We start from the raw sequence: 13,598 nt of genomic DNA on the forward strand, positions 1-13,598 counted from the left end.
TTAAATGAAACAGAAAACCCCACTTGGTTTTAGCTTCTGCTTTACAGAAGGCAATTTCCTGTTTGATTTTGCACTTTTAACTAACACTGTTGGCCATATTATGCTTTATTTCTAATCTGAGAAAACTTAAAAAATATACATTTTAGTGTAGAAACTATACAGTTTTCAGTTTAAAATCTGCAATTAGAAGCCCCTATAGAAGTTAAACACATTTAAATGGTGTCTGAGCAGGAGGAAACTCTATAAAGATAAAAAAGCTCCTTGTAAAGTAGAGACAGAGTGAAAAAATCTTTCAGCAGCTACCGGGACCCCAGTTATTTCCCTTGAGCAGTCTGCCCAGCTGTTTACTTCCCTCTGTGTGGCACAGATAAATACTTATAAAAGTGTCAGCTCTACATTGTGCAGCCAGTCACAAGAACTGCTGGTATAAATAACAACCTGAGTTCCCATCAGAGTTCACACATCGACTTTAAAAAACAAAAGGAGTAAAACATTTAAACAGAGAAGGAAAAAACCAAAGTAATGGTACAGCTTGCACACGTTAAAATGGATGAAGAAACACTCAACCTACTTTAGTGAGTGGTCTGTATCCTGATTTCTGAAGCTTTGAACAAGATTATGTTTCTAAATTACCTTCTCACTTCCCTCACAACAGCAGCATGCTGGAAAAAAAAATTAGCAAACTCCACTACAAGACATCACTGATTAAATAATTTTCATCTCCAGCAAGCATTCAGGTGATGTGCATTTTATTAGCCTCCTCTTCCAAACAATACTAAAATTACATGTACCACTGTAAGCTACCATCTTTACATACACTATTGGTAATATAAAAAACTTATTCAACTCTATAGGTTCAATCAAAGGGATGTTTGATATACATATTTTTTGCTTTTAAGAATCAAGACATTTTATGTAACATGGACTGTTTCAATTGGGTATTTCAAATATATAATCCAACACTTCTCACTGCCACATGTACATCTTGCTTCTTGCCAAAAAACAAAAAGTGTCTTGACTCATCCACCTACAGTATCTCCAGTGTAGAGGAGTAAAACTCCCAAATGGCATGAGAAGAGCAGAGGGGTATCTCCTACAGGGAGATATCAGAATAAAACTGATTACAATAAAATAGCTGAATACATGTTCAAACAAGAACCTTTCTATCAGTTACCCTCAAGCATTAACTCTTTGTAAAACACATCCAGGAAAAACTCACACAAAGACCAGGAATTACCAGAGTGGACACACAAGCAGTCTCATTATTAATTACCCTAACACTTCTTCAGGGGGGTGCTGGAATACATACAACAGTATTTGAAGGTTCAGATTCATTACCTTTCTATGGTTTTCTATTAATTAGGCTCATTGTCAGCAATCTCTTGTAAACTAATTTTAAAACATGTTTATCACAAGGAAAACAAATCCATAAGTCTCAAAGCTGGCTCTTTATTACCACTGATAAACGAAAGCAATAACATTTAAAAACTCATCACATCAGAGAAACACCCTTCCCCACAGAGATGTTAGTTTAACTCAGATTAAGCCTCCTGAACACAGTCAAAGAGGATACAGCTCACTTTGACAAGCAAACTATTTTTCCTTCTAGAACTCAGTGTTGTGAGACATTCTTCAATTCCAACTTGCATTTTAAAAATGAAGACTATTACTACATCCAGCATATACTTTATTTTTTTCTACCTTTCCCGTTTCACACCTTGGATTCTAAGCCCGGGGAGTGCTGGAAGTCTAGCACCATTAATCCATCCTCTCAACAAGACAAGAATGTGCTTTACTCTAACCATACAAAGCCATCATGGGCGCCATTCTGGAAGGCAGTGAGTGCCCTCACCTCCCATTGATGTCAGACCACATAATGTTTCAAGTATTGAGGTCTATTGTTCCGTCCATTTCTCCCCCATCTTGTGAGGTCCTGCCATATAGAAAAGGCCATACACAACAGTACACTGAAATAAAACAAAACCTAAGACCCCCAAGCATTTGTGTTTACAGAACTCTTACTATCCACAGCATAATTCAAGTAAGGGCAGAGTACACAGTGCAAGCACACACGCAAGGGCTATTTTCCAGACAGAAGCAGCTCTTAAATGGCTTTGTTTTCTTAAAGAAATTGTATGGTTTGCAAGAGTCGAGAAGCCCTCCCAATGCATTTCCTTACATAAATAGGTAGTGACACTGAAAATCCCAAATCCAGTAACAACACCAAAGAGAGACCCCACATCTCTGGATTAGTCAACTTGGTGGCACTGCATAAGAATGCCCACACATCACTACAATACAGAATTACCATTTACTCCAATTTCTCATTTAGAAACAAAGCTGCACTTGCAAGGCCTTGTGTACCGTCACCTATTGTTATTTTAAAGCTTTGGTTTGTACACATGAAAGTAGGCTGCGACTTGTTTTGGAGGAAGGAGAAGAGGGAAAGACCTGTGGATCTAAGCCCAACTTTCATAAGGAGGTGTTTCACACCCAAAATCTTCTCGTCCGGATTTGCAGTTAAATCAATGTTCTAACCTGTTCTAGTCAACGATCTTCCCTGTTCTAACCATCAAGAAGAGTTACAACAATATAGTCTCAAACAAACACGCGGCTATCCCGAGAAAAACAGTTACAGTATTTACTCCAAGGCACATCTGCTGGAGCCCTGCCAGGCGGCCAGCTCCGGCAGAGTGGCTGCACGGGGGAGGTTCGCTATTGCCCGGTCAAGAAGCGCCTGTGTAACACCTCCGGCGTTGGTGCTCAAGGAAGAAAAGCCCCTTCGGGTTCGCTTTTCCGAGTCCCCAGGCGACACGCCACTCCGGGGAACGGCAGCGGCCGCAAGAAGCCGGCTAGGCTGGCCTCTCCAAAGGGCAAGGCGCAGCATCCGCGGCGCCTCTCGGGGACCAGCACCAGCGCTCCCGCCAGAAGAAAAAGCGAAAGGGTCGGAAGCACAAAACAAGCATCGAGAGCCCGAGAGCAAACACGGGAGAGTTTTATTCTCCACCGGAAAAGGAGGACCCCCGCCCGCTCCCTTCCCACCTTGGGGCGGGGGGCCCCGAGGGGCCCGCGCTGCCCCGGCGGGGGTGGGCGGGCGCAGCCGCTGCCCTCCTCCTGCTCCCGGCCCGGCCCCGGCCCCGGCCCCGCTCACCGGCCGTCTCGGCCGCGGCCGGCGTCCCCGCCACGCCGTTCAGGTAGAGGATGGAGAGCAGGTGGGGCTGCGTCTTCTCCAGGGCCACCCGCAGGTCCTGGAAGTGGTCCCGTTCCTTGCCCAGCAGCAGGGCGATGAGCAGCTCGGCCTTCCCGCCGCCCGCCGCCTCCAGGTCGCGCAGGTCGCGGGGGCCGAGGGCGCCGGCGGCCTCCAGCAGCTCCACCACCTTGTCCACCTCGGTCATGGCCTGCGCCAGGCTCTGCCGGCACTGGGCGAGCAGCTCCTTGTGCTTCGGCTCCATGGCCGCTGCAGGGCCGCCGCCGCCGCCGGCCAAACTTCGCCCGCCCCCGGCCCCGCCGCTCCGCCACCGCCGCCCCCGGGGAGGCGCGGGCCGAGGCGGGGCGGGCGCCGCCGGCCGCCCTCCTCCGGCAGCCGGCGCCCCCGCAGCGGCCCCCGGCGAAACTTCGTCCGGAGAGGAGGAGCGGAGCTGGGACAGGACCCGGGCCGAGGGCGGCTTTGCTTTCTCCTCTTCCTCCTCCTCCTCCTCCTCCTCCAGCAGGCGGGGGGCGAGCCGCCGTCAGGGGCTGCTGCTCCTCTTCCTCCTCCGTCTGGCGCCCCGCTCGCCTCCTTTCCGCCCCCCCGGGCGGAGAAACAACTTCTCCTCCTCCTGCTCTCTCCCGCCCGCGGGAGGGGACGGCCGGGAGCAGGATCCTGCCGGGAGCAGGAGCCGCGGGGAGCGCCGCCGCCTCCCGGCACCCCGCACCCCCGCGGGGCGGTCGGGATAACTTCTGTCCGCCGCTCGCCGCAGCCACACGGCCGGGAGGGGGTGCGGGGAGACGGGCTCAGCTCCAGGCGCCTCCTTTCATCGGCGGGCGCACGCAGCCATATTGGCTACACAAAGCTGCCGCCTGCGCCGAGACGGGGCTGCGGCATCGCATCGTCAGTCAGGGCCGCCCGCCCGCCGCTTCCCCGGCCCGCCGAGGCCCGGCCCGGCTGCCGCCCGCCCCCCCCGGCCGTCAGTCAGGGCCGCCCGCCGGCCCCCGTGCGGCGCGGAGCGGAGCGGAGCGGGGCGGGCCGGGGGATGGAGCCGCGGCGCGGCCTGCGGGAGGCTCTGCCGCTCCTCCCTCCGGGGCTCCGCCGGGCCGGGCCGGGCCGGGGTGCCCAGTCCGGGTGTCTCGGCGGCGAGACAAAGGCGGCGCTGCCGCGTTGGGGCCGGGCCGGGGCCGGGGCAGGGCGGGCCGTGCCGCTGCCCTCTCCCGAAGCCTGTTGAGCCTGGCGGGGCCGGACTCGGAGCCTGCGGCGGGCGGCAGCTTCGGCCGACAAGATTCACTTCGTTCTAAACCGGGAAAAGCTAAACATCAAAATAATAACAGACTGCTTAGGGGCTTTGTCCATTAGAATTTGCAAAAGCGAAAGTTTGCAAACGAGATCGAAGCAGTAGTAAGAGCTGTTGGCTCATCTTCCTTGTAAATTTCTTCAGCGTTTCATGAATGACCAGAGACCAGGTATTTACAAATACAGTACAGATGTATCCGTACTCAGCCGTAGCAGGAGGACGCAATTGTTCAGCAAAGAAACAGGAGAGTTGCAACTTCTCTGTCTGAAAGTAAATGGGCTGCCGACATCACTTGTACCAAATGTTACCTTAATTTGCAGACTGCACAAAGGCCACAAGTAGTTCTCTTAAATTTTATAAATTCTTAATAAATCTTAAATTCACATTTCATACGTTTCAATTACACTGAAAGGGTTTTACTGGTAGTGGTGTTAACCAAGAAGGAACCCCAATTATCCGACAGTCTCCGGTCGAACCAACTCCGTGGTTTATTTAGTGTCTAGAGATCTGGACTCAGTAAGGTACAAGGGAAAGCCTTTGTTCTTTAAAATTTCCTGTTAACACACCCATTGGGAGAACTCAGGTCCTGAACTGAGTTTCAAGCTACTTCATGTAGCTCAGTAGTTGTGATTTCTTGCATGTGAAAACACTTTGGGTTACATGCATAATTGTGCTATGCATTCTACTTCTGGTGAAGGCAGATAGAGAATAAGAGGAGTTAGGGACTATTCTCAACCTTAAGTTATTATTTACAACAATACTTGGAACTATGGGGTGATTTTGAATCAAGTATTTTCACAGTTGGTCCATTCATTTTTATTTCATATTCTTGTAGACTAATTCTAATTTTGCATCCATGTTTTTTTCAACAACTTTCTTTGCTATACAAAATACACGGAGATCACCTTTATTGTCTAATGACTAATGTTACAAATTCCTGCAAACTATGTTAGTTCTAGTCTATTTGAATTTATCAGAAAATCTGCCTATTTCTCTCTAGGTAAGTTGGGCAGCTGAACCGGTCAAGTAATTGTACATTCTGCAAGTACTAGTTAATCAGTGTGCATTAATTGTTGGCTTCACAGCACGGGTAAGAAGTGAAAGCTGCCTGGCATCACCCACTCGAGCAGACCAAGGCAGGTCCCTCTGTGCCTGCCACAGGACAATGTGCAATGGAAATCTTTTGGAAGGCACATGCACAGGAAGACTGAAGAAAGATTGCACAAGTTATTCAAATATGTCCTTTTTAAAAAGGCTTTCTAATCTCAGCTAATCTCCTTTAACAACATTATTTTATTGTGTATGTGCTTAAACAGTTTCCTGTAAAGGAAAGGAAACATGCCATCAAATTTCATTACGAGGAATTATGTTAAGAGCTCTCCTTTAGGTTGATGCAGCAGTTCCCTGCTGTTTGAAATAATAAAGACAATCTTGGTTTCTGTCTTCTGCCTGCTTGAGCACTGAAGTGCACCTTTCTGCAGGGATTGCAGTAACACAGGAATGGCATCATCCAGGCAGGGCATAACCTGACTATCTCAAGTCTCATTTGAAAATCTAGACGGAAGTGCTGGCTTTAGGTGCTCTACTCCCACCTCCCCCAGAGGTGAGACTTAGTCCTTTGCCTTCTCTTCTCTTCTCTGCCCCACCTTTTGCCTGCAGATCCACATTGCCTGTTGCCCTTCTCAGGCAGTGCCAGGTAGCAGGTTGATTGGTAGCAATCCCCCTTGTACCAGGTTCCTTTCTGGCAATGCGGTTTCTGCCTTTTTGTCATATCTGAGTCTCTAACACTCCATTTGTCTTGCAAATAGCAAGTCTCCTCTCAGAAAAACTCAAATTTCTCATTGCACAAATGTCTCTTCCATGGGTCCAGCTGTCAGACCCTTGCCTGTCTAAGAGAGGGACCTTGCTGTTACCTCGGTTACTTAACTCAGTGCAGACCTTCTCTAGCAAGCGCAGGGAAAATCATCATGAGACACAGGTGTACTTTGAAGACTCAAATTATGAAATGGATGAAAATTCATTATGCCAAACTTTTATACAGTGACCCAAATTCAGATCACTGCAGTACCCCAGAATGATGATATTTTCTGATAAGACACCCTTTAGACATATCTAGGCTTTAAAGCAGGCTTCTTAAACTCATTTTAATGAAACTTCTTATTGGACAATAGTTTTTTGTGCAAAATTAGTTGTCACTCCTCTGCACCTGCCTGCTTATTGCTGCCCAAGTTGCAGCAGCAGCTCTGGTGCTGTAGGTTTCCTGGTAAATCCCCTCCTTAAAATCATCAGTTTGAACCAGATTCTAATAGCCAAAAGTAGAGGGTTTTCTTTAAGATTAAAATATTTTTTAAATTAATTTTAAACACATGGGAGACATTTTGCTTTTTGGTATTGGAGCCCTTAGGATACAGGTTTTCAGGCTCCAGTGGCAGTCATGTAGCCTAGAAATGGTGGTGTAACAAAAGCTATGCTTCTCATGTAATCATATGAATCAAACAACTGTGGTTTAGAGAAAAATATTGAGAGATTTACCATAAGTTAATGGAAGGAAGGTTATGCAATCTCCAAGACAGGCATTATGAAAAATACAAGTCATCACCAAGTTAAGATTAGAGCTCTTTAGGTACAGCATGAACACCACAGGGACTTCATCATAGGTGGAACACAAAGCACTAGCAGCTAAGCAGTTCTCAACAGCAGCTCATTTTTTCACATTAATGTAACTGATAGACAATCAATTAGCACTTGCAGGATAGGAAGGTGCTGGTTTAATGTTCCAGCAGATCAAAGGATCTCATTTAGCCATTAAAAACACCCAAAACCATAATGTGAGCAGTCTGAGCTGTGCCCAGAGAAAATATTTCACCTGGCAGTATCGTATCCAGGAATGGGCTATGCCCATAAATTCTGAAATCCTCAGAGCTCCTGCTGAAGCTGCAGACTGAGGGAGCTGCCGTTGGACAGTCACAGAAGTACTAGGATAATTTGTCTTCCAAAATATGTGTAACAGTGAACTTCAGGAAATGGTTTAGCTCTTTCTTCACTGAACTTCTGAGACATGCTGTATGAGGGAAAGCAGACCAGAGGATTATATTGCCACTTTTTGCCTTCTTTTTTTTTTATGTAGCCATAAAACCTACTAGCCACTTCATCTTGTACTGCACTAGGCAGTTTTCAGATAAAAATTATTATGGTCTTTTCCCACTCTGGGCAAATTAAAATGAAGGAGACAGTTATTTCAGTCAGTTTCAACAAGCTTCAAGGGAAAAAAAAAACTCTTTTGCAGAAGTTTTCAGATTCTCCCCCCCACCCCAGGCTGTTCAAAAAGCAAATAAAAAAATTGTTTTACTTAATCAACTTGTTAAAAGAGAAGGAAAAATCCTTCATCAAGGGCAGAATAGCTGGCAGGAAGGGTGGTTGTTTGTTTGTTTGGGGTGAGGAGGGGGAAAAGAAAAGAGTAGGTAAATCTCTCCTCCTGGAGCTAGGAATACACACAATCACTTCTGCTTCTCAGACAACTGCTTCCAAAAACAGGCAGCAAAAGAAAACAAGAAACCCTATGGAGGCACATTGGTGGTGGTCCTGCAGGGGCATAAGAATTTGAGCTTTTGTAGTGAAGACACTCTGCAAGCAAACCCCAAGTACTCATCTGCATAGAACAGACCAGGGGCGTGATTTGATTTTCTCTGGGAGACTGGGCTGGCTTGTGATGTGGTTAACTTCTATAAGCAAGCAGATGTTAAACAGTCCCTTTCAAAGCTGCTGCTTGCAGTTTGTTATTGGTTCAGTTTCTAGGCCACTTTTCAAGTCAAGGCAAGAGTTTATTTACACCAATCATTTGCTTTTACTTCTTTTAGCGCTAATGTAACGGGGAGATAAAAGCAAATGGGTGCCCTAAACATCCATGGGCAACTTCTATAAACAAGCCATGCACAAACAGGGAGCTTGTAAGAAGAAAACCCAAACTACAGTTGAAGAAGATGGTCAAATATAATAGTAAAGATTCCAGAGAATGCCTCAGCACATTTTCACCAGCTTCATTGGTTTTCTGTTAGCAATGAGTATTTTTCAAACTGGATTTGAATTTAAAGGCTCTTGAAGAAGCAAAGGTATTTCCTTATGTTCCATCTCTCAGCTCTGCTAAGAATTACATATGCACTCTTAACATCAAGTAGTTCCCCTGCTCACTGCCATACAAGGGTTTAAGAGTTGCATCCATGTCAAGTACAAGGTAAGTTTTCCAGGGACTCCAGGGACAGTGCTTTGATGGTGGCACAGCTGAACTCAAACAAAATGGCTCCAGAAAAGTCCATATTCCTCAAAAATTCCAGAGTAGTACAAGTATCTCTAGTCCAAGCCCAAAGAGCTCCCTGAAGAAATGGAGACAAGTGTGCATGCAAGTGTGCTTCTCTAGATACCAAACAACACCAGTCTTTCCTCACAAGCGTGAAAAGCTCATCCCACAGCTCATCTATTTTGCAATGTTTAAGCCAAGGGGCTAACAGAGGTGGCAGCCCATTTCCTAAAAAGCCCCAGAACCCAGCAGATCCATATTTGAGAACAGACCAATACTCAGATGTGGTTGGACTGGAAAAGCTCCTCATGCATGGCATATCCATCATGGAAAAAGATAAACACTATTGTAGGGAGCTGGAGGGGATTATTATTGCTTCATAATAAATGTTCCAGCATTCTGAATTCATCTGGATTATGATACAGGAGAAGCATTCCTAGTGTACTTCCATAAATTTTGAGGAGTTTTACAAATGCCTGTGAAAACCAGATAAAGGTAGATGGTCAGAACATTGAAAAATATGCTGGACTTGGAGCAAATCGTGTGTCATAGCTAAGACTTCAACATGTATCACTTGACAGTGATACATGGATTTCTGTTTACATAAACACTGCATAAATTTGATATGCTTCTGATTGGAGGAGAAATTTTTACTTTTAATATTGCAGGATATTCCTTGGACAGGAGAGGAAAATTATTTTTGTAGGAAGAAAACACAGCACTGGGATGACAGTGAGAGCAAAGCCAAAGAGAAACCCTTGTACAGCTTGCTGTAGTCAACTTGCTCAGATAAAGCAGACCATGGATCAAGATGAAACATGAAACTGAAGGGTGTTTAAAATGACAAAAATACTGGACTTAACTGAAATCAGTTCTGTTAACAATAACAAATGTGAAATGAAGTAACTCCTAAATTATACTCTCATTTGAAAGGCAAAAGTACCACAGTCTCTGCTTCAGCCTACATGCCTTGGAGGGATGGGAAAGCCATCAGAGAGTTCCAGAATGAAATAATGTCTCAGCTTGGCACAGTCACAGCTGCATTACCAGCTTCCACAAGGTTTGATCATCCAGTTTAAAACGGACTACAGATCTTCAACTTATCTGTATTTTTCCCCCATGTAACACAAACGTAAAAATTAAACATTCAACAGTTCAAGTTAGTATTTTTACAAGAAAAATAGCGCTAAAATAATTTAGAACTTAAATTTTTATAAATTCCAAGATTTGTCAGAATTGAACAACAAACAAACAACTCCCAAAACAAATAGAAAATCCCCACCTCGATACTATATGGAAAAGAGCATATCCAGCATGGCCCAGAATAAGGAGAAACATCTGAGACAAAGTCCTGAGTGGCATGGAAGTCTTAAAAAGGATTGAGGTTAAAATGATTCTTCTTTAGTCAAGTCTACAGCAATGATATTTAGAGAAGAGTTGTTCAGCTGTTTGAAACTTATAAAGATGCAGTAACTGGTGGGAGTTTGATGGATAGAAATATTTAATATAATGCATATATCAAAGCTCATCCAGTTCTGCTGAGTTCTCTAATTGGTTTCCAGGGGATTTGGATTAAGCCCCAGTTTGGTAATAAAAAGACTGTGCAAAAGAATAACCAAAATAAAGTCTCCAAATCTGCTAGGGATATTCCATGAAGGATAAGTACACTTCATCAGCAAGGCAAGCCAAATATTATCCTTTTTACCATGGGCTATTTGTACTTTTAGATTTTTTTTCCCTTAACTCACTTTCAGAGCTGCCACCCTTCCCTTCCAAGATCATTAATGGCAGCCAAGAGCTTCATTTCTTTACCCTCTCCTTTTCCAGCTGAAGTCACTGTCTGTCTTGCAGCTGACTTCAAGAGCACCAACTACTAGCCTTTTTGGCTTTTTTTTGAAGATGAAAGAATGAAAAGAACTATACACATCAGATGCTAATCACATTCTTTAATCCCCATATTCTGGCAATGTTGTTTACTAAGTACTCCTTACATGTATGTTTCCACAAGCATAGTTCCTTCACTCACCTTGATGATGCTATCAACTTTCACAACCATACTGCTCAGGAGAGACTATTCTAATTTCAAAGTCTTTAAGAGAATCTAAAATACAGAGAGTGTAAAGATTTCCCCAGGTCTTGTAAGTCTGTGGCAGCAACAGTTAACTGATTCTACATTTGCCAGCTACCTCCCAAGCTGCTGTGCTGCTCATCCTTCCCCAAGCTTATTTTCAACAGAATAGGTAAGCAAGGGAGAAGACATTTGCACCAGCTAAGTAGGAAGGCTGAAGAAGAAAGCAGAAACAGGCTAAAGACAAAAGTAAGTGGAGATCTAAAGGCCTGAATACAGTTTTAGTTCTTGCAAAGAGCCACATGAAAGAGGGATGCCTTTCATTTCAGTTTAAAGTACAAATATATTACCTTATATAACAAAGTCATTTTTTTTTCAAAAGTTATTTGACCATATCTGTAATTTTGATGGCAGTAAATTTCCACATCCAGATGTGCTGAGGAGATGTTTCTTCCTTGAGTGGTTTAATTATCCTCCAGGCAAGTGTTCACGGTAACCTTGCATGGCTGAGCTGAGTCCAGCCAGTGGCACAGTATGGTTGACACAGCACTGCTGCAGGGAAGCAGTGTCACCAGCAGTGACAGTCACTACGGGTCCAGAAGGGAGGAATCTGGGAGAAACAAGGACAAGGAGACAGAAATAAATGCACAGGGAACTAGAAAATGCACAGCAGTAGTATAAGTCAGAAGAACTGTGTATCTTCTGAAAAATAAAAGTTTGTAACTGGAAAATACCTGCAGGAGTGGAAAATCTGGAAGAATGGCATAATGGAAAGGGAGCAAGTTACTCTGGGGGATTGTCAAGGTGCCTACATATACAGCAGACATTTTAGCATCATTGAATTGGAGAAGAGCAGGGATCAGGGCAGAGTAAGGGGTGAGGTGTGTCCTTCCATCCCATGAGAGAGATTCCCTACAGAAATGAGGCACATACTGTCTCTGCTTCAAGCCTGCACCATGACAGGGCCAGAGCCATCCTCATCTCTCCTCATCACTCCAAACACCAGCATCAGCAGTTTACCATGGGGGTGCTGTCAATCAACCTGAGCCAAAGAATCCCCTGCCTGTGACACATCAGGATGAATCACACCACACTAATCAATTCCCAGAAACCAACAAATCCTGGAATAGTAAATCAGGAAACAAGTAAAGTCGCACAACTGATTCTGACATTTTCTGTGACTCCGGAAGTTTAGCAGCACAATTTCACTATTGCTTTTGCATTTTTTGGCAGTTAATTTTCTTAATTTTGCTTTTAAAAATCTACAGAATTTACCATTTAAAAGGGATGCCCACTGAGAAAATTATCATAAGTGTTAAAAGATTAAGCAACCAACCTACACTTTCACAAAAAAGAGAGTAACATGCCTGTGATTAATAATCCAGGTACCTGCTCCTTTTCCAACAGCTTCATTTCTGGCCAACACTGTCTCCACCTGAAAAAACACCTCTATCATGAAGGACAACTTGGTATGAAATCTTGAGGGGTATCCTAGCTTTCTGTGGACCCTGAAAGCCACAGTGAGAGAGGCACCTGCATGTCCTCTTTCTCCCATGGACTAAGATTCCTCTGCACTATCTGGTTCCAAAACCAACATAAAAATTAAGACAGTTTGCAATGAGTATCTGCCAGCACAGTGCTACCATCAACAGCAACATCAGAAAAACCTACATAGAATAGCTTTCCTTCCCAGACTTCCTTGAATTACCGGTCTGCTCTTCATAGATGTTGTCACCTCTTCTGGGAAGAGACACAACAAAAGGAATGTACTGGATGCAATTTCTGTCTCTTGTCCCAGTAGCATGACTTACATATTATTAAAACCACCTCAGGTAAGGATTTTCTAGGAGTATTTCTGATCTAACTGCAGGCATCAAGACATTTTAAAGGATTCCTACTTGCCTGCTAATTATTGCTACAATCTTCCACATGAGCGGTACCAGAACCCACCAGGAACAGCAGTTTTTACACTTAACAGTAACAATCACTGCAGTTCAGCAGCTGTAATTATGCACAGTTGGTTGAAAGAGCTTTATAACTAAACAGATAGAATACCTGAAGGAATTAATTCAGAGTTATTGCTCATTATTAACAGTCATCTACAAAATGAATAATGATTTAACTATCATTTGTCACAGCCACTAAGAGCAATCCCCAGGACAAAATGACAAAATCTTACTTCTCAGGAATAAATGAATACCTGTCCTTTCCCCAGCTATTTCCATTACTTCACTAGGACTCCTTAAAGAGATTATGTTTATCTGTGTCACTTTACCCAGCTGCCATCTCCGCTTCTTCTCCAAGCAGATCTGAATTTCTCCTCTGCTTCCAAACACATTTGCTGATTTCTGCATTTCCTCTTTTCAGCCTTCTTCCCTTTATCCTCGACACCTGCAGAACCCATCATATTCCTGCACAAGATCAGGCCTATCTGCTGTCCTTGCTTCCAAAAAAGTGTGCAATTATTCCTGATCCTGAAGGCTTAGACTCACAGGACAGACTGTTTGGATGAAGAACCATCACCTTTTACCACGTGACACAGAAATAACGGTGGTGGTTAAGGCAATTCAGCGTCAGAGCAGCTCAAGGCCCACAGAACCCTAAGCACAGCCAGCTGATGCCACGTTCTCACCACTGTCAACTGAGTCACAAATCCAACAGGAACCAACAAACCACAGACACCCTGTAGCTTTCAGACATTCAAGTGGAAGTCATCTTTCATAAACCTTGCTGGTTTCAGCTGTCTATA

General features: G+C 44.5%; 2 protein-coding genes across 7 annotated transcripts in view; both read right to left on the reverse strand.

Annotated features, from left to right (window-relative positions):
* Positions 1-3,534, reverse strand: part of DLG5 (discs large MAGUK scaffold protein 5) — a 98,469-nt gene extending 94,935 nt beyond the window's left edge. For 3 of the 5 annotated variants that reach the window (XM_086899887.1, XM_086899888.1, XM_086899889.1), the window contains exon 1: positions 3,152-3,533. In XM_086899887.1, coding sequence (XP_086756013.1) covers positions 3,152-3,452 — 301 coding nt within the window. In that variant the 5' untranslated portion in view covers positions 3,453-3,533. Of the gene's footprint in view, positions 1-2,645; positions 3,009-3,151 lie in introns of those variants that run through there. The other 2 variants (XM_086899890.1, XM_086899891.1) reach the window with 2 other exon arrangements.
* A 7,638-nt stretch (positions 3,535-11,172) lies between these two features.
* The window catches only part of POLR3A (RNA polymerase III subunit A), a 38,119-nt gene continuing 35,693 nt past the window's right edge, over positions 11,173-13,598 (reverse strand). For both annotated transcript variants that reach the window (XM_086899902.1, XM_086899899.1), the window contains one exon: positions 11,173-11,459. The gene's annotated coding sequence lies outside the window, so the exon portion shown is untranslated. The remainder of the gene's footprint in view (positions 11,460-13,598) is intronic.

This window comes from Cyanistes caeruleus, chromosome 8, assembly GCF_971803275.1.
Source record: "Cyanistes caeruleus chromosome 8, bCyaCae1.hap1.1, whole genome shotgun sequence".
Taxonomy (NCBI): domain Eukaryota; kingdom Metazoa; phylum Chordata; class Aves; order Passeriformes; family Paridae; genus Cyanistes; species Cyanistes caeruleus.